Source organism: Mytilus galloprovincialis, chromosome 2 (genome assembly GCF_965363235.1).
Source record: "Mytilus galloprovincialis chromosome 2, xbMytGall1.hap1.1, whole genome shotgun sequence".
Taxonomy (NCBI): domain Eukaryota; kingdom Metazoa; phylum Mollusca; class Bivalvia; order Mytilida; family Mytilidae; genus Mytilus; species Mytilus galloprovincialis.
In genome coordinates, this window is record NC_134839.1 from 24,761,404 (window position 1) to 24,780,263 (window position 18,860).

The 18,860-nt window shown below is 31.3% G+C and overlaps 1 protein-coding gene, 1 long non-coding RNA gene and 1 pseudogene across 3 annotated transcripts in view; 1 reads left to right on the forward strand and 2 right to left on the reverse strand.

Annotated features, from left to right (window-relative positions):
- LOC143063206 (peroxisomal trans-2-enoyl-CoA reductase-like) overlaps window positions 1-18,860 on the forward strand; it is a 58,450-nt gene that overhangs the window by 6,004 nt on the left and 33,586 nt on the right. The window contains exons 6-8 of one of the 2 annotated variants that reach the window (XR_012974975.1): window positions 1,623-1,730; window positions 2,070-2,184; window positions 8,693-8,830. Coding sequence is in view for 1 of the 2 variants with exons in the window: in XM_076235191.1 (XP_076091306.1) it covers window positions 1,623-1,730; window positions 2,070-2,184; window positions 8,693-8,754 (285 nt within the window). In the remaining variant the exon portion in view is untranslated. Of the gene's footprint in view, window positions 1-1,622; window positions 1,731-2,069; window positions 2,185-8,692; window positions 9,872-18,860 lie in introns of those variants that run through there. The other variant, XM_076235191.1, reaches the window with a different exon arrangement.
- On the reverse strand, window positions 6,969-7,991 carry LOC143063208 (uncharacterized; annotated as a pseudogene).
- On the reverse strand, window positions 15,142-16,390 carry LOC143063199 (uncharacterized). Its single transcript, XR_012974972.1, has 2 exons — window positions 16,210-16,390; window positions 15,142-15,505 (listed from the first exon to the last, which is right to left on the reverse strand). It is a non-coding gene; the product is annotated as an uncharacterized LOC143063199 (long non-coding RNA).

The window sequence follows — 18,860 nt, forward strand, 5'->3', positions numbered from 1 at the left end:
GGTCCAAAGAAGTATGACAATAGGCCATTTCTCAAATTATGTCTTTCACCTGGAATTACATCACACACCTTTATAACATCATTAACCAGATATGCAGGTGCTCCTGTATCCTTGCTCTATTTTAAAAAGTTTCAAGCAATTTCAGAATCGTCATTCTGCAAGGTAGTTTATATTTTATATTAATAATTATGTTCAGTAAGTACATACTTAATTTCTGAACCACTTAAATTGGGTGACCATCTTATTAGATTTTAACTTTCCAACCTTTTTCTTTGCAGTATATTAACATCAAACTTTTTCACCTATTCACTCAATAATTGTTGGTAGTGACAATGCCTATATTTGAGTCACATGGTGATGGAAGTCAAATGATAGATTCAAATTAACTACCATATCCCAGAACTGGCTTATTGAAAAAATCAGGATTAACCATTATAAGTTATAGGAAGATGTGGTGTGAGTGCCAATGAGACAACTCTACATCCAAATAACAATTTTAAAAAAGTAAACCATTATAGGTCAATGTACGGCCTTCAACACGGAGCCTTGGCTCACACCGAACAACAAGCTATAAAGGGCCCCAAAATTACTAGTGTTAAGCCATTCAAACGGGAAAACCAACGGTCTAATCTATATAAAATAAAAAAACGAGAAACACGTATAAAGTACATAAACAAACGACAACTACTGTACATCAGATTCCTGACTTAGGACAGGCCCCAAAATTACTAGTGTAAAACCATTCAAACTGGAAAACCAACGGTCTAATCTATATAAAATAAAAAACGAGAAACACGTATAAAGTACATAAACAAACGACAACTACTGTACATCAGATTCCTGACTTAGGGCAGGTGCAAACATTTGCAGCAGGATTAAACGTTTTAATGGATCCAAACCTTTTCCCTTTTTCTGAAACAATAGCATAACATCACAACATAGAAAAACACACATTAAAATATCAATTGGCAGGCTTAACTCAATCAAAAAACGTACATACACTATAAACGATAAATTCGATCTGCGATATCTGAATGCAAATGCACAGTTAGTAAAATATTAATCTACATTGTTCAAATGATCGATTTGTTGTTCACAACGGCTAACATTAATGTTTCGCCTGAATGGATTTTCTTGTCATCCTTTTATCTGTATTCTTAACGTCAGAATTTAATATCCGTATCACAATAATATACATTGCACGTTACTATTTACAAATTATACAGGTAAATAGAATGTCATTGAAAATCACACTAATATCAGTAGGTGTTTTCCCTTTGGACCATTCGTTTGGGTGTGTTTGATTATTCAAAATATCCATTGAGCCATTTGTTTGTTTTCTTGTGTATAAATATTATAATAACAATAGTTGTATTTACTTAATTATTTTTCATGCCTTCATGCTTATTAGAAAATAACAAATTTATGTAAAGTGCTATATAAATATTATGTATATTCATGCATATTACGGAGAAGACGGAACTAAGTTGAAAAAACTTGTGTCTAATCCATTTGTTTTGAACAATAAAATATGTTTAAACTAATGGCCTCCCTCACTTGATTTTTCTGAAGACATTTTATTCATGACCTACATCATAATAACAAAATATATTTTTTTACAGGGAGGTTCCATATACTCTGAAACAGCAGCAGCAAATTATGGTGACCCAAAAATATTTGAATACAACATACATAAAATTCCACTCAAAAGACTTGGTACTGTAGAAGAGGTAATATTTTAATCACAGATTCTTCATCTTTATTCGAAGCAAATAAAAAAAAAATCAATTGAAAAGGGAAGAAAATACTTATGAACATTGAATGTCAATAAGGGTTTTATTTGCCTTAATGTATGAAAACTAATATAGTGTGTAATATTTTTTTCCCACATATCAACAATATTTGTTATGCAATTATAAATATATGAGTTGAAACTGTATATGTTTAAAATATTTATACCAGCATATAGGAAGTGAACCCATCCCCCTACCAAATAAAAACAGTGAACAAAGCTGAATTAGTCTGTAATTTTATGTAGGTAACTATGATTTTTCTATGACTATTTATAGATTTCCACTTCAGTATGTTTTCTGTTGTCCCCTGCATCAGCCTATATAACTGGTGAAACAATCAAAGTAGACGGAGGAGGCAGTCTTTATTCAACTATGATGTTTGAAGTACAAGGTAAAAATATCTATTTGATTTTAATCAAAAATTATAAGTTAATTTCATTGCATAGTGAAGTTTATCTGTATTTGAAATGAGGGAAGAAACATAAAACAGCAGGTAAGGTCACATCTTTTCTTGCTAGGCCACTATACCTACATGTATGTGGAGGCCTCTGGTTCTAAATGGTTACTAAATTGCTTAATATCTGCCTTATAAATGACTCCAATCCAAATTTGTCAATCTGGGTTTGGGTTTATACAGTTGTGCAATATATAACCACTGTTGTTCAGTGGTTGTCGTTTGTTGATATGGTTCATAAGTGTTTTTTATTTGTCCTTCTTTATATAGATTAGACCTTTATTTTTCCTGTTTGAATAGGTTTACACTTGTCGTTTTAGGGCCCTTTATAGCTTGTTGTTTGGTATGAGCAAAGGCTCCATGTTAAATACCGTACTTTGATTTACAAATGTATAATGGTTTACTTTTTGTCAAGCCTGCGACAAAACTCGACATAGGGATAGTGATTCGGCGGTTGCGGCGGCGTAAGCTAACTTTTTAAAAGCTTTATATTTTAGAAGGTGGAAGACCTGGATGTTTCATACTTTGTATATATATGCCTCATGTTACGAAGTTTCTGTCAGTCACATGTCCAATGTCCTTGATCTAATTTTCATGGTTCAGTGACTAATTGAAAAAAAAGTTAAAGATTTTTTGTAGTGTTAAATTCTCTCTGATATTAAATAATAGGATACCTATATTTGGTATGTGCGTACCTTGCAAGGTCCTTGTGCTTGTCAGACAATTTTCACTTGACGTCAACCTCATTTCCTGGATCATGGAACAAGGTTAAGTTTTGGTGGTCAAGTCCATATCTAAGATTCTGTAAGCAATAGGTCTAGTATATTCGTGTATGGAAGGACTGTGAGGTATACATTCTCAATTTTATGTCCAACTGGCAGGTGTCATCTGACCTTGACCTCATTTTCATGGTTCAGTGGTTACAGTTAAGTTTTTATACCACGGCAAACAATTTTGCGGTTGTATATTGGTATCACATCGTCAGCGTCGTCGTCGTTGTCATCAGCGTTGTCCGAAGACGGATGGTTTCCGGAAAATAACTTTAGTATAAGTGAATAGAAATCAACAAAATTTTAACACAATTTTTATAACCACAAAAGAAAGCTTGGGATTGATTTTGGGGGTTATGGTCCCTTAGGTTTAGGAATTAGGGGCCCAAAGGGGTCCAAAACAAGCATTTATCTAGTGACAGTACAAAAAGTTGTGTATAAGTATTTCAATTGTTCTGAAATTGTACCACAATGTTTAATATGATAGGTAGAAGGTTGGGATATATTTTGTGGGTTATGGGGCAAACAGTCTAGGAATACAGGGCCAAAAAGAGGCCAAAAACAAGCATTTTTGTAGTTTCAAGACAATAAATTGGAGTTATCTTTCTTTTTCCAGAATGGCTGCTGAATTACCTAAAACAAATGCTTTATTAAGTCTTCTTTGAAAATTGGAGTTATCTTTCTTTGTCCAGAATAGTAGTTGAATCAACTTAAATCAATCATGCTATATACAATATACAATGCAATATTCACTTTACTACCAACTGATAAATTAAAGCAGTCTTTACCATTCAGTGGTTACAAGCACTTTGATTACCATTCTAGAGTTATGCCCCTTTACAAATGGAAAAATTGAAGAATTTTTTAGTTTCTGTTCTCTTAACTTAATTTTGACTCAATTAGATTTAATTAAATGTGTATATAATGCGTATTACCTCTTAACTCAGTTTAAGTTAAATTTTTGGCATCTTCACTTTTACAGTTCTTGAGTTATGTCCCTTTATAACGTTATATGCTAGCGGGGGCATCATCTGTGTCCCTTTGGACACATTCACCATTTATTTTTTTAGAAGTTACTATTAATTAATATTAGTTTTAACCAAGACTGTATGACATTTTATATTTTAATATTTAATGATGTATTTAAATGAGTAACTCCATTAAAAATTTGAATTGAGATCATTTTTAAATAAGGAAAAGGGGGAGGTGAAAACAACATTTGGGGAGGGGGTCAATTTTTCTCATTTCAGATTTCAGAAATTAAAAAGAAAATTTCTTTAAATATTTTTTTTTTTGAGAGGATTAATATTCAACAGCATAGTGAATTGCTCAAAAGCAAAAAAAAAAATAGTTCATTAGACAACATTCATTCTGTGTCAGAAACCTATGCTGTGTCAACTATTTAATTACAATCCAAATTCAGAGCTGTATTCAGCTTGAATGTTGTGTCCATACTAGCCCCAACCGTTCAGGGTTCGACCTCTGCGGTCATATAAAGCTGCACCCTGCGAAGCATCTGGTTGTGTTTTGGTCTGTTTTTCTTATACTGTAAGCAATAGGTCTACTATATTTGGCGTATGGAATTATTGTAAGGTGTACATGTCTAGCTGGTAGGTATCATCTGACCTTGACCTCATTTCATGGTTCAGTGGTCAAAGTTTGTTTTTGAGTTTTGGTCTTTTTTTTCTAATACTATATGCAATTGGTCAACTATATTAGGTGTATGGAAATGTTTTATGATCTTTATGTCAGTTTCGCAGGTTTTATTTGACCTTGACCCCATTTTCATGGTTCATTGCTCAGTGTTAAGATTTTGTGTTTTGGTCTGTTTTTCTTAAACTTTAAGCAATAGGTCAACTATACTTGTTGTATGGAAGAATTGTTAGCTGTAAATGTCTGCCTGGCATGGTTCATCTGACCTTGACCTCATTTTCATGGTTCATTGGTCAATTTTTAGTTTTCTTGGTTAATGTAAAGTTTATGTGAAATTTATAATAAAGCTTTATATTTAGGACTATCAACATAATATCAATGATTAGTAAAGAAGGCGAGACATTTCAGCGTGTGCACTCTCTCTTACTAATTGTGACTTGGATGTTCAGATGTCTCATTTACACTCATACCATCTATGGTAGTCATTTAAAAACATTATAAGGTCAAATAAATTTACCTGCATGCAAAAGAGCTGGACAACAAATTCCAATAAGTTGCAGGTTTACCTGGTAATGCTAGTTTCTTTAATCAGTAAATTGCATTTTTTTCAAATGCACGCTATTATTTTAGCAAGAACTACTGCCCTGTTACAGAACTTCCTTATTCACTCTGGTTTTGGCATTGTTATTGTTGCTCAATTTGTTGTTGTCTGTTAAGTATTTTGTAAACACTGCACTGCAACAAACATTACTGTAAATTCAGAAATTATTGAGATGTTTTTATTATTGTGAAAAATGTAACAGGGATATAACAGCAATAATTTAAACTTGCATTTTGAATTATTTGATATGAATTATACAGGATTTATCTCAATATTGCTAAAATTAAAACCATATTTCAGTCTAAAATAACAAAATTGCAATAATAAATGCGCGCAATAATTTCTGAATTTACAGTATTATATCATAGGCCTCTAAGCAATACATTTCCCATTTTTATACAAAATGGTTTTAGCTATTCTTTTAATATATATGATGGTTTATTAATTCACCATGAAATGTCAACTAATACAAACATGAATTGATTATACCAAGAAATTATCTCCACTTGATCCACGAATTAAACCGGGATTTTCTGTCTGGCATTGATTTTGGGGTCATAAGGTCAAAGGTCAAGACCACAGCACCTTTAAATATGGTAGTCTTAGTTTCAGTATGTTTAAAACTAAAAGAAAACAGAGAGAAGTATTGTATAGTTTTATAGTGACTTGAATAACACCAGTATCACTCAGATTACAATTCTACCTTGAATTCTAAGTTTGTATTTAGCCTATAAAATACTTATGTAGCCTTGAGAATTGAAAGGTCAGTTTATCCCATTCATGCAATAGAAGTTTACCGATGAGGGTCTGAATGGGGTTTACAGAATAGAGAATACATGTAGTAGCAATAAAAAAATAGAGAATAGAGAAAATAAACAACAAAATAAAGAATAGAGAATAATGGGGTGCAAAAGTATAAAGAATAACTGTGCAAAATAAAAGGTAACTTGGGTAACCGCAATGTAATACTGATAAAATAAGTAATCAATGTACAGAATTAATAAATAATCTTGTAACAGAAAGACTAAATAGTAAAATCATTTTTATGAGAATTTTATAGAATGAGAGTTATTTTTAAAGCCAAAGAAAATGCCCTAACAATTTAAAGAATACAGATATTAAAAAACCCTATCCAGGTCCTCATGTCATTTACATTGTTAAAATATAGGACACACCATTGTTATTCCAAGACTAAACTAGACATCTAGTCAAACGGGTTTTAAACTAGACATCTAGTCAAACTGGTTTGGTATAACTGACTGTTTGCTCCTGTCCTAGATGCCTATTTCACAGTGACCTTATGTGTTTGTGCTTAATCAAGATTAATAAGATAGAAATAAAGTCATTCATGTCCAGTGCAGGATGTTTATTCAATATTGTCGACATGGCGATATCTACAATGTTAACACGATATCGTGCAAACATTGTTTACATTGTTTGAACCTTATATTATGTTTACATCGTTGACATTGTTAACTTTTGTATACAATTTTGAAAATGTATTGTGTTAACATTGTTTATATCGCGATGTTAACATTGTTAACATCATGTTGTGTCAACATTGTTTACATTGTTTGAACCTTTTTATATTGTTTACATTGTTGACATCGTTAACATTGCGATGAAAACAATGTAAACACGATGTTATGTAAAAACTGTTTACATTGTTTGAACTGTTATATATTGTTCACATCGTTTACATTGTTTGAACCCTTGTATATTGTTTACATCGTTCACATCGTTCACATCGCGATGTATACAATGTTAAAACGATATCGGGTGTACATCGTTTACATATTGATATTTACAATGTTAACACAATAGCTTTTTTTTTGTTAAAAAACCCCATATAAATGCAAACTGTATGTTTGTAATCTACAAATTTTATTGAATAAGATTAAGGAATAAAAAACTTTTTTGTAGAGATGTAAAATTGATATCTATAAAATAATTACACTTATTATTTTGTTTTAATTAAGTTGTAATGTGAAATAAAAACCCGATACTGGTAAAAATAATAAGAAGAGATAATTATTCATTTGTATTGTCATTTAAATAAGGTACAGGACTAACACTTAGATTTTTTTCTATTTCTTACAAGTCGGTCCCTATTAAACATTTCAGACAGTTTTAACATAAACAAATTATATTTTCCATTAAACATATGCTTAGTTGCATATTTATATTTTGCAACGAATTGGAATGTTTGTTCACATGCTTCTGTGTTGATTTTTTTAAATTGTTCATCTGTGTACGGGTTGACATTACGTCGACACCACTTGTCTACATGGTTGGCAAAATGCATTTTGTCCACAACTATGCTCAATGCTGTTAGAAATTGCGACTATCGGCTTTTATTCACTCTAATTGGATTCATAACGAATTTCTTTAAGTGGCAAGCATTACCATATGCCAACAGGTTCGGGAAATGTTCTAATTCCTTCGCAAACCAAACTAAAAACATGTTAACTTGAGTTGAAGATTCACATCCGTACAATTCTTTCATTCCGTTTATTATTCCATAATTATAAACTGAGGCACAAATTCCGGCTGTTTTACACTTTTTTAAAGGACCATTTTTCTTTAAAGATTTGCAATCTATGTATACAATATAAACACGATGTTGACACGATATTGTCAACATCGCGATGTAAACGATGTGAATGATGTAAACAGAAAGGGATAGACTTTATATACAATATAAACACGATGTTGACAAGATATTGTTAACATCGCGATGTATACAATGTAAACGATGTAAACAGAAGGGGATAGACTTTATATACAATATAAACACGATGTTGACAAGATATTGTTAACATCGCGATGTATACGATGTGAACGATATAAACAGAAAGGTATAGACTCTATATATGCAATATAAACACGATGTTGACACAATAGTGTCAAAATCGCGATGTATACGATGTGAACGATGTAAACAAAAAGGTATAGACTTGATATACAATATAAACACGATGTTGACACGATATTGTTAACATCGCGATGTATACGATGTGAACGATGTAAACAGAAAGGTATAGACTCTACATATACAATATAAACACGATGTTGACATGATATTGTTAACATCGCGATGTAACCGATGTGAACGATGTAAACAGAAAGGTATAGAATATATTGATAGGATACAATGTAAACACAATAACGACACTAAAAAGGTGACATTGCGATGTTGACAATATTGAGAAAACATCGTGCACTGGACATAGTTCAATAAAGTAGGAGGATGACATTATTGGATTGTATTATTTTGTAAATACTAATTATTAATTTACATTTTTGATCCTTTTACAATATTTACAATGAACAAAAAGGTTTGTGAATCAACAGTAGTTGTTCAATCAAAACACAAAATATAATTAAGTTCAGATCATTAAATATGCTACTTTCTTTGCAGATCACAAGAAGTCCAAGGCATATACCTGGAAAGATGACGAGGAAACCAAATCTAAATTATGATATACAAAACACTGTTTACAAACACTTTTCAAATTTACAAACCCTTTAATATATACCAGAAAAAGTTTGAATTCAGGTTGCATTTGTTAGTTTTGCAGATTTACATTTTTTTGTCATTACAGAGTAACAGAACTTGGTACATGATTTTTTCACATTTCATTTTATAATGTAGATTCATTATTATTTGTTGGATACTAATTTACATTGATTTGTTTTTAAATATATTTCAAATTTTTTCATTAGATTTAACCTACTTTAATTGGATCTATATCAATACAAATGTACATGTATTTAAGGTGGTAAAGAGATTTCATATCTACTTTCATCTAATGTCTATCTAATGTTGCTTAAGTGTAAAGGCACCAAGAAAAGTAGATATTTGGTATAAGTCAATGAGACGTCAAGTCTTCAATAATAGACAAGTATCCATACAAAATGTAATTTTCCAAAAAAGTAAAACTACAAAAATACCAAACTCCATGGAAAATTCAAAATGGAAAGTGACCATTAACAATCAAATGCTCAAACATCAAACAAATGGAAAACAACTGTCATATTCCTGACATGGCACAGGTATTTCCTTATGTAGAAAATGGGGGATTAAACCTGGTTTTAATGCTAGCTAAACCTCTCACTTGTATGACAGTAACATAAAATTTCATCATATTGACAGCAATGTGTAAACAAAATTAGCCGTCTAAAAAAGTTATGAATAAATGTTAAAAAGAAAATGCAGATCTGTCATCAACATGACATAAAACAAGACAACCACTTATGTGGTTCCTGGCTTAGAATAGACATTTGAACAGGTGACAGATTAACACAGGATTTTGATTCTTGAACAGTGGAACTAATAGAGGTATATATAAATAATAATAATAATAATAAATTCTTTATTTAAAGAGGGTAAACTCAGTTAGTTACAATAAACTAATCTTCCCTGAGGCCCTCGCATACAAATTACAATACAATCAACACAGATATTTACACATAGTTAATTTACACTCATGTAGTTCGATGTATTGTTAATAACATAAGATATAATGCTGTTTAAGATGTATACATTTGGTCAAAAAATCAAATGAAAATATTAAAAAATAAAAAACATACAAATACATTGTAGCAAACATTTCTTATCAGGGTTGTGTTAGGTACTTCTTGATACTTTGCATAAAAGTAAAAGTGTTTTGAGCTTTACGCATTGTGTGTGGTAGTCCATTCCATAATACTGATCCAGAATAAGCAAAGGATTTCTTAAATAGTTCAGCTTTTGGCTTAGGAACTATCAGATTACCTTGAGTGACACCTCTTAAGGAGTAAGGATTATTATCTGATTTCAGTTTAAACTTTTGAACTAGGTACATTGGTGCTTCCATACGAATACATTTATATAGAAGTAAATATGTGTGGTATTTTATTCTATTGTCAACTGTCATCCACCCAAGTTTTTTAAACAAGGGGGCTGAGGGGGATAAAGGATCTGCATCTAGAATTAATCTTGCTGCCCTTTTTTGGAGTTTTAAAATTTTTGTTATCCCTTCATTTTTACATTCACCCCAAATAATACAGCAGTAGTCAATTAAGGGAAGAATATACCCATTGTAATATGTTTTTTTCTTGCATTTATATCTAAAAATTTCTTTATTTTAGAAAGAAGGTATATTCTGGATGATATATTAGCACAAACTTGGTCAATTTGATTTTTCCAGTTAAGTGTGTTGTCAATTTTAACACCTAATAATTTTTCACATGAAGAATAGTGTAATATTTTTGAATTTATTATCAAGTTTGGTTGATAGGTCTGAATTGATAGTTTCTGTTTTGTTCCAGTAACCAAACATTTTGTTTTATTTGCATTAATGAACATGTTGTTCATTTTACACCACTCTTCAACCCGTATAAATCTTCTTGAACATCATCATGTATGTTTTCTATGTTTTGGCCAGATTTATGAAGAGTGATGTCATCAGCATATAGGTCTGTTTCACAATTTTCAATGCATAAGGGAAGGTCATTTATAAATAGTACAAACAATAGGGGACCAAGTATAGAACCTTGGGGGACACCAAATTTTACATGTTGTTGTTCAGAATAAATATTACAAATGTTTACCTGCTGTTTTCTGTTATTGAGGTATGACTTGAAAAAATTACCAGAAGCCTCACTAAATCCATAAATTTTAAGGTTTAAAGTGCCAGTCTTTGTAAGAATCAGGCAATTTAGGTAAAAATTAAAACATGATCAGAAAAAACCCACCGAGCTAATCATGCTATTTAATACTAACCATCATCCTGAGTTAAAAAGTGTTAGTCTTTCGTTTGTGTGTGTCTGGTAATATCAAATAACTAGGTTAGAAAATTGGTAAGAATGATAGCAAATTACAGAGTTATCTCCCTTTATTCGTTAATTTCTAGTGCATTTCAACCAACTTGTATCTTCTATTACCAAAACAGAACACGGAAATGAATGTGTTTTTTGTGCATAACTACATATTATGAACTGAAATCAATGTCAAATTGGGTGGGGTTTTTTTGTCATGTTTTCACCACTGCCTGATTCTTAGGCAGACTGGCACTTAAACAAAGAATATCATGATCTACCAAATCAAAAGCTTTTTTAAAATCTAATAATTTAATTTTGGATGTAACGCGTCGTCTGATTGGCTGACGTTATTTTGTTATCAGACCATAGACATAATTTAGTCATGTGACCGTGACGTCATCAACGTTTTTTCAAGGTTTTCTACGGTTTAAAATGGAATTTAGAATTAAATTATAAGAAATGACTAATATTTTTTCTGTCTATTCGAAATAACATAAAAAATGTGTAACACACTGTTAAATAACCCGCTACGCGCGTTATTCAGTGTGCACCAAATTTTTTATGTTATTTCTTCATAGACAGAAAAAATATTACCGTCATTAATTCCTTAAATAAAATTGCTAGATTTAAATTACCATCATTCATTTCTTGCAACCATTTGTCAATGATATTGATAAGTGCAGTTTGACAAGAATGTTGCGGCCTGAAACCAGATTGTGTAGGGTGTAAAAGTTAAGTTTAGATAAATATTTGTACATTTTATTAGAAACATGTTTTTCTATTAATTTTGATAAAGTTGGAAGAACAGATATAGGTCTGTAATTTGTTGCTAGAAGCTTGTCACCATCCTTGAAAACTGGTGTTACCTTAGCATTCTTCAGTAATGAAGGATATATACCAGTATCTATCATTCTGTTAAATATATATGTGAGAGGTGATGCAATAAAAGGGGCACTTAATCTTAGCATTTTTGTTCCAATATGCTCAAAAAAGATGGTTACATTATGATTTATGAAATTCTTTGATTAATAGATTTCCTTGTATATCAGAAACATATTTACCAACAGTTAGGACATAAGGAAACTGTTTTTATGTCCCATTTATGGACATTACGTTTTCTGGTCTGTGAGTCTGTCCATTCGATAGTTCGTTCGTCCGTTTGGTCATCTGTCTGTTCCGCTTCAGGTTCAAGTTTTTGGTCGAGGTAGTTTTTGTTAAAGTTGAAGTCCAATCAACTTGAAACATAGTACACATGTTCCCTATGATATGATCTTTCTAATCTTAATTCCAAAATTAGAAACTTCCCCCCATTTTCACGGTCCATTGAACATAGAAAATGATAGTGCAGATGGGACATCCCTGTACTGGGGACACATTCTTGTTTCATCCTCTTTAAAATATGTGTATGGTTGTTGATGTTACATATTTATGATTGACTGTAATTAAACTTTCTTGTACAAAGTTATCTTTTTTTTTATACAAATGATAATAAAAATGAGTATATAGTATTCCGAAAGTTATTTCAATGAATATGTCATCAAAGATTATACAAATGATATTGTTGGGAGATACTACAAGGTATAATTCCTTGACAAGATCTTAAAGAAAATACAGATATTTCAAAGATATCTATTTATTAACTTAACCAATTGTCTTTGTCTTGAATATTATAAAGTAATGTGGAGATCATTTAAAATGCATTTTAACAAATTAAAAAAAAGTTGAACTGTGGGCTTTTGTTTACCAATGTTACCCCACCATAATCATACTGTAAACATGAAGTTGATGAGAGATAGATTTTAAAAAGCATCACACAGTAAGGCATACCAGCACAAAGGCAGATTCAGAATTTAAAAAAACCTAGTTCTAGATGTGTAATTCCTGACAAGAGCATGACCAAATTTTATGGGATTGACAGAACGGCAGACACCCACAGATTTTAACCAGTATGTTTACCCTGACTCCTTTAGGAACAAGATAGAAATAGAACAGTTACATAGCCACTGTAACAAGACTTAAATCCTTAGGACAGTAAAATACGAAGAGAAACTCATAGATATGTTTTTTTCTGGTCCAATATTAGCTTGCTTAAAGTAATCCTGTAAAAAATAATAATTTACCCCATATCATCCACAAATAAAATTCACACTTGTGAATTTCTTTTTAAACTACTTGCAGTCAAAATTGAGCTCATCTCAATTACACCACCTTTCCAAAGTTCTGAGGTTACACAGAAGTCAATCTATTTGCCTGTATCTAAGTCTTGTCTGGACAATAATTTTGAACACCTTAAAGGATATCAATGATACATAAAAGGTATTATTGACAACCATCAGAAGGTGTGTGGTTTTAACAGGTTATAATGTCAGTCTGCAAATAAATGGTCACTGGTTTCTTTTAATTTACATTTTAATAATCATATACAAGTCTCTAATTTATAGCACTTATTTATTTGACTGTTCAAGTTTGAGTACGTCATAAATTAATATTATATATGAAATTCTGCATAATTTTTTAGTGGATTCAAACATGTACATCTTTAACATTTTCAACCCCCGTATGTAAACCTTCATACAAAATAAATAGTGATACTGAATGACAAAATTAATCAATAAATTTCTATCTAACAATGTAAGCTTTATAAAACTAAATGATAATAAATAAATGATGTATAGAAATTTTAAATACACCACCTGTTTATCAAAATATTCATGTATTATCAAATGTAGAAGAAAATATCATTGAGAAAATCGAGTGCACCTTTTTATGTTAGGGCTTGTTTGAGTTGAATATTTTGTCTTGAAATCGTACAAAACCAGTGGGATTTCCAGTGACACTAGAACAATAGAAAAGTCACTCTTCTTATGAAAGAGATAGAAAAGGTCTAAAAACAGGAGAGACAATTTACGCATAAAACCCGATATGCATAGGGATGAATATCTCTTAAAACACAAAACCATTATATAACTTTTATACAACCACTATAAATAAAGTATATGTTAAAGCTAAATGTGTTAATATATGATTTTTTAATTGCCAAACATGCTGTTAATTGAACAACCTATTGTTCAACATAGGGGTGTGTAAAAAACTGCCACATTTGACTGCATATTTTTCTTTTTTTTTTGAAAAAAATATATATCAAACCTTAATAATGTAGCTTTCTGGGTATCCAATTTTTAACGTGTTCCGAAATGTAGTTTCGTCACAAGAATTTTTCAAAGTTGTGTCATTTTGTCTATATGAATGTCGGTAAATTCGTATGATCGAGCACACCGACAAGTATATCGTTGGGACAACTCGATATAATGTAATCAATATACGTGAAAGATTACCTAATGTGAAGTTTATCAAAATCATCATAACATAATTGATCAACACATTATGTTTGAACAACATGAGTCCTACAATATAAGATTTAAAGGTGCATATCATTTACATTCAACGTTTTTATTGGATTTTTTTTTACTACAATGTAACCTCGAGGTTCAACGTTGATAGTTAAAAAAAAAAAATCCCAGAATTTTTTTGAATGATATTGTAAATGATATGAACCTTCGAATTCTTATAACATCGGAATAGAAAATATGTGATCCGAATTAACCATGCACGTGTGTTACAGAAGATTATGAACTTTTATGATTTAAGGGTTTTTCTTAAACAATATTATGATCCCAAATTTGATGAATTTTGTTGGCAATACTTTAATATACACACTACATATAACAAAGTATATATTAAATCTCAATGTATTATTATTAGGAAAAATGTTTGACTCTGTAAAAAAAAATCTTCCCCCTCCCCCGTATTACATGTAATGGTTTAAACCTAAAGGATTCGCACTAACTGCCAAAAAGGGGTCCGCTCCAGTCTTGAATCAGTGATTTTGTTTATCATAAACAAAATATTGTCTCACACTGAAAGGGGCAGTCGGGCAACATGCACAGCCCGGATTGTCAAAACAACTAAGATTTACAAAAATGATTACAAACAAAAACCATCAGTTGGACAATCTTACAGGAATCTGACTATCTCTACTGATAAATAATGCAACACTAATGACACATTTAAGTTTTGGAATGATTTTATTCACAAAGAATGTTTCTCATTGGTATACATTTCTATGCTCTTGTCTTTTCAGAGTTTATATTGGAAATTAAAAATTGCTGCATGAAAGACACTAGCTCCACATTCCTATGCATATGATTTTATATGTATGAGAATCATTCCATAAAATATCCGTTTGATATCCTTTCAATGCATGACACTGTCTAGTGTTTTTTCTGCCACAATTACAAGGAAAACCTGGCTAAACTTGTGCTAAATCAAACACTTAAATCTTACATCGCTATTGATGTTAAGCAATTATTTAAAGGGCCATCCGGAACTGTTGGGTTTTATGACAGTCTTCCTTCCATACACACCATCGCTGCAAAATAATTTGAACATTCAATTAGATGATTATAATATTATTTGGCAATCCAAAGAGAACCTGAAAACATCAGACCACAATAAACAGAGACCCCAAAAAAAGCCAATTTTACTTTACAATGAAATTGAAAAAGTAGTTAGTTACATGTCAAATCATCTTTTGGCTGTCGACAAAAAATAAATGAAATCTAAATTTCGTAGCATTTTACCCCCCCCCCCCCCCTTTTTTTAACTGAATTTGTTCAAGGTATGGTGGTTTTACCCCTTTTCAGATTTCAGTATGTCATGTTGTGTATCTTTTATAAATTAGATGAATTTCTAGCAAGTTTCTACGATATTCTTTATCATTTGACAAAATACAATGCATCTGAATTAAATTGTTTACTATTTGAAAAAGCGCGCCTTCTTTTACTTTAATTTACTTCCCTTTATTTCACATAGCAACAAATATTAAAAACTGCCACATTTGACTGCATATCAATTTTTTTCCCCAAAAAAAATATATGTCAAGCAGCATAATTAACTTTACAAATTGGGAGAAAATCAAGATGTTCCGACTATAGGTTAGTATTAAAAAAAAATAATGAAAGGTTGGCATGATTCCAGGTTTGAACCCTGACGACACTTAAAATCGAAAATTCACTTATTTACCTATCATATGGAGATACGATGATGTGATAAACTTAACAATTAATAATTTACCTGGTGCATTATCATATTCACATTACGTTGACACGTCTCAGTTCGTCTGTGTTAGCTCATTTCAAGCTCGTAAACAATGTACACCATTTTCCGCTATTCTTTACCGATTACCTCTAGTCAGAAGAGCCCACTGTTTACAGGGGCGATAATATTTTGTCACCAGTTCACGCACTGAAAACAAGAATATTTGATACATCATCCCGCTTCAGATTCTATCATTTTTATATGTCAAAGCTACAGGTTGACTTTATAACATAAAAAAAAATCACATATTTGATACATCATCCCGCTTTAGATTCTATCATTTTTATATATCAAAGCTACAGGTTGACTTTATAACATAAAAAAAAATCACAGTACGAAAAGATGAAATATATGGGTCAAGTGAAATACCTATCTAATGAATCACAAAAACAGAGTAGGTGTGTTCGATTAGCTATTTTTTTTACTAAAAGTACTTGACAACCGTCTTTCAAGTTGGGTGATGAAAATGCATATCTTCGAAAAAAAATATTTTTGTGTGTGTGATAACTTGAAAAGGACAAAAGACAAACAAAAAATAATAATAAAATATACGACTGAATTGATATTAAAAGATCATAATTATTATTAATGAAACATAGTTATTACATTTGTACATGTACTCATATAGTCTCGATGCACCAGAGTTATCGTTCCTACAGCCTACAATAACGTCTGGATCCAATTGTAGAGATGGATGTTATATTCATGAGCCTCGCCTTCAGTTTAAGATTTTTTTTCCTAATACGCGATTGGATGGTATTTACATGTTGAATAATAACATCCTCCCTTACTTCAATAACAACAACGTGGTCGAAGAGCACGTGTATCGTGATGTTTTATTTTAAAGAGGAGAGTTTTATCTTTTATTTAGATGCATTTAATGATTTGTGTTAAAAGCAAGATGAACAAAATATTTTCATTCTATAAGTATTTCCATATAAGTCCTTGGTTAAAAATAATATATATATATTGCCAAAGACATATAAAATATGTCTCTGATATTGCCTTTGGTATAAAAGAAGCATTATAAATCTCGAACCCATTCTCAACCTCATCAAAAGATGAATTATTGACCCTATTTTTAAAAGCAAGATTTAATTAAGCCTATTGCTGGCACCACTCTCGTTTTTTTTTTTAATGCGGAAAAAATATATGGGCTGATTATATAGGGAATAGCCTTACCACAGTAGTCTGCATCGGCCCCTCTAAGACAGTCGGTGATTTTTTTAGATACGCAACTCACGACCACTTCATGTATATTGACAAGCATTCACGCTTTGTGTATTATATCAACAAAAATGATCGGGGTTTTAATGGGTACACAAATCACTGATTTGTCAGTATCAATACAATATCGAATATTGTGTTTATCTTGACAACTAATGATAGTGCCTTTACTCCCCCTTCCATTTTCGGAAAGCTGATTGATTTGTTGTTAGGAAAATAGTTCATGTATGCATTTTCCAGAGGATGCAAGCTGTATATGCCAAGCAGCTATACCGATTGTTCATTACTGATATAAAAAATAATGTTTTACCTGATTTATTTATTTTCTTTCTTTTGTATACTTTTGACCGTGACGTTAAACCAAGGAGTTGTGTACTATCCTTCTGGAAAATGCATGCACTATTTTCCTAACAACTAATCAATCTTCTTTCCAAAATGGAAAGGGTCTTTCTAAGTAAATAATTAAACCTCATAGATTTAATCATATTGACTTTATTTTGTTTTCCGTTTTGCTATTATCCTGACACGGTAGAATTGGACATAACTGCTACATGTATACTTAAAATTAAACTTCCTGGTGCTTTTTTTGTATATAATTAAGTTAGAATAATTCGGCTGGGGAGGTGGGTTGCATTTGAAATTAATAAAATGAATATTTTTCACATTGACATATCAAGATTTAATAAAACACTTCTAGTTCAATTTTTGTAAGTCTTTCAGTTTACACAGATTTTTTCTAAAAGCTAACATTGTATCGCTGTTTTACACGGCAAATAGTTTCATGCGATGGTAAAGGCCCCTCTCTATATCTTTGGGAAGAAAGAGGGGGGAATGGATTTATCATCGCACGAAAAAGATGCAATTGTTCAATGTTGCTCCTTGTTGACGGCCTCACTGGTTTTGAGAAGAAAACAGCGCTGTCCATTTGTTTGTATATGCGTGTAGTGATTAACCAAAAAAAAATTAGAGAAAAAGTAATGATGACCACTAAGGCAGAGTAGGGAATTAATAAACAAGGTCAAATAAATTAGTATGACCGATGTGGAAACTTAACTTGAAATTGATAGAAAATAGCAAAAAAAGTGAGTTGTAGTATATTTTAATTCATGACATAGAAAACGGGAAAATTTAGAAAATTTTACGGATATTTGAAAAAGTGCTCAACTATTACTCGGTCCACAAATATCTAAGAAATGTCCTTGGTTTAAGTATTGTAGCCCACCATACGACATCAATGAACACAATTATTACCGTTTAGTCTAAACCAGATCCGACATAACCAAATGAATAAAAATTTAACTAGAGGCTCTTGTGAGCCTGTGTCGCTCACCTTGGTCTATGTGCATATCTAACAAAGGACACATGGGTTCATGAGAAAATTGTGTTTTGGTGATGGTGAT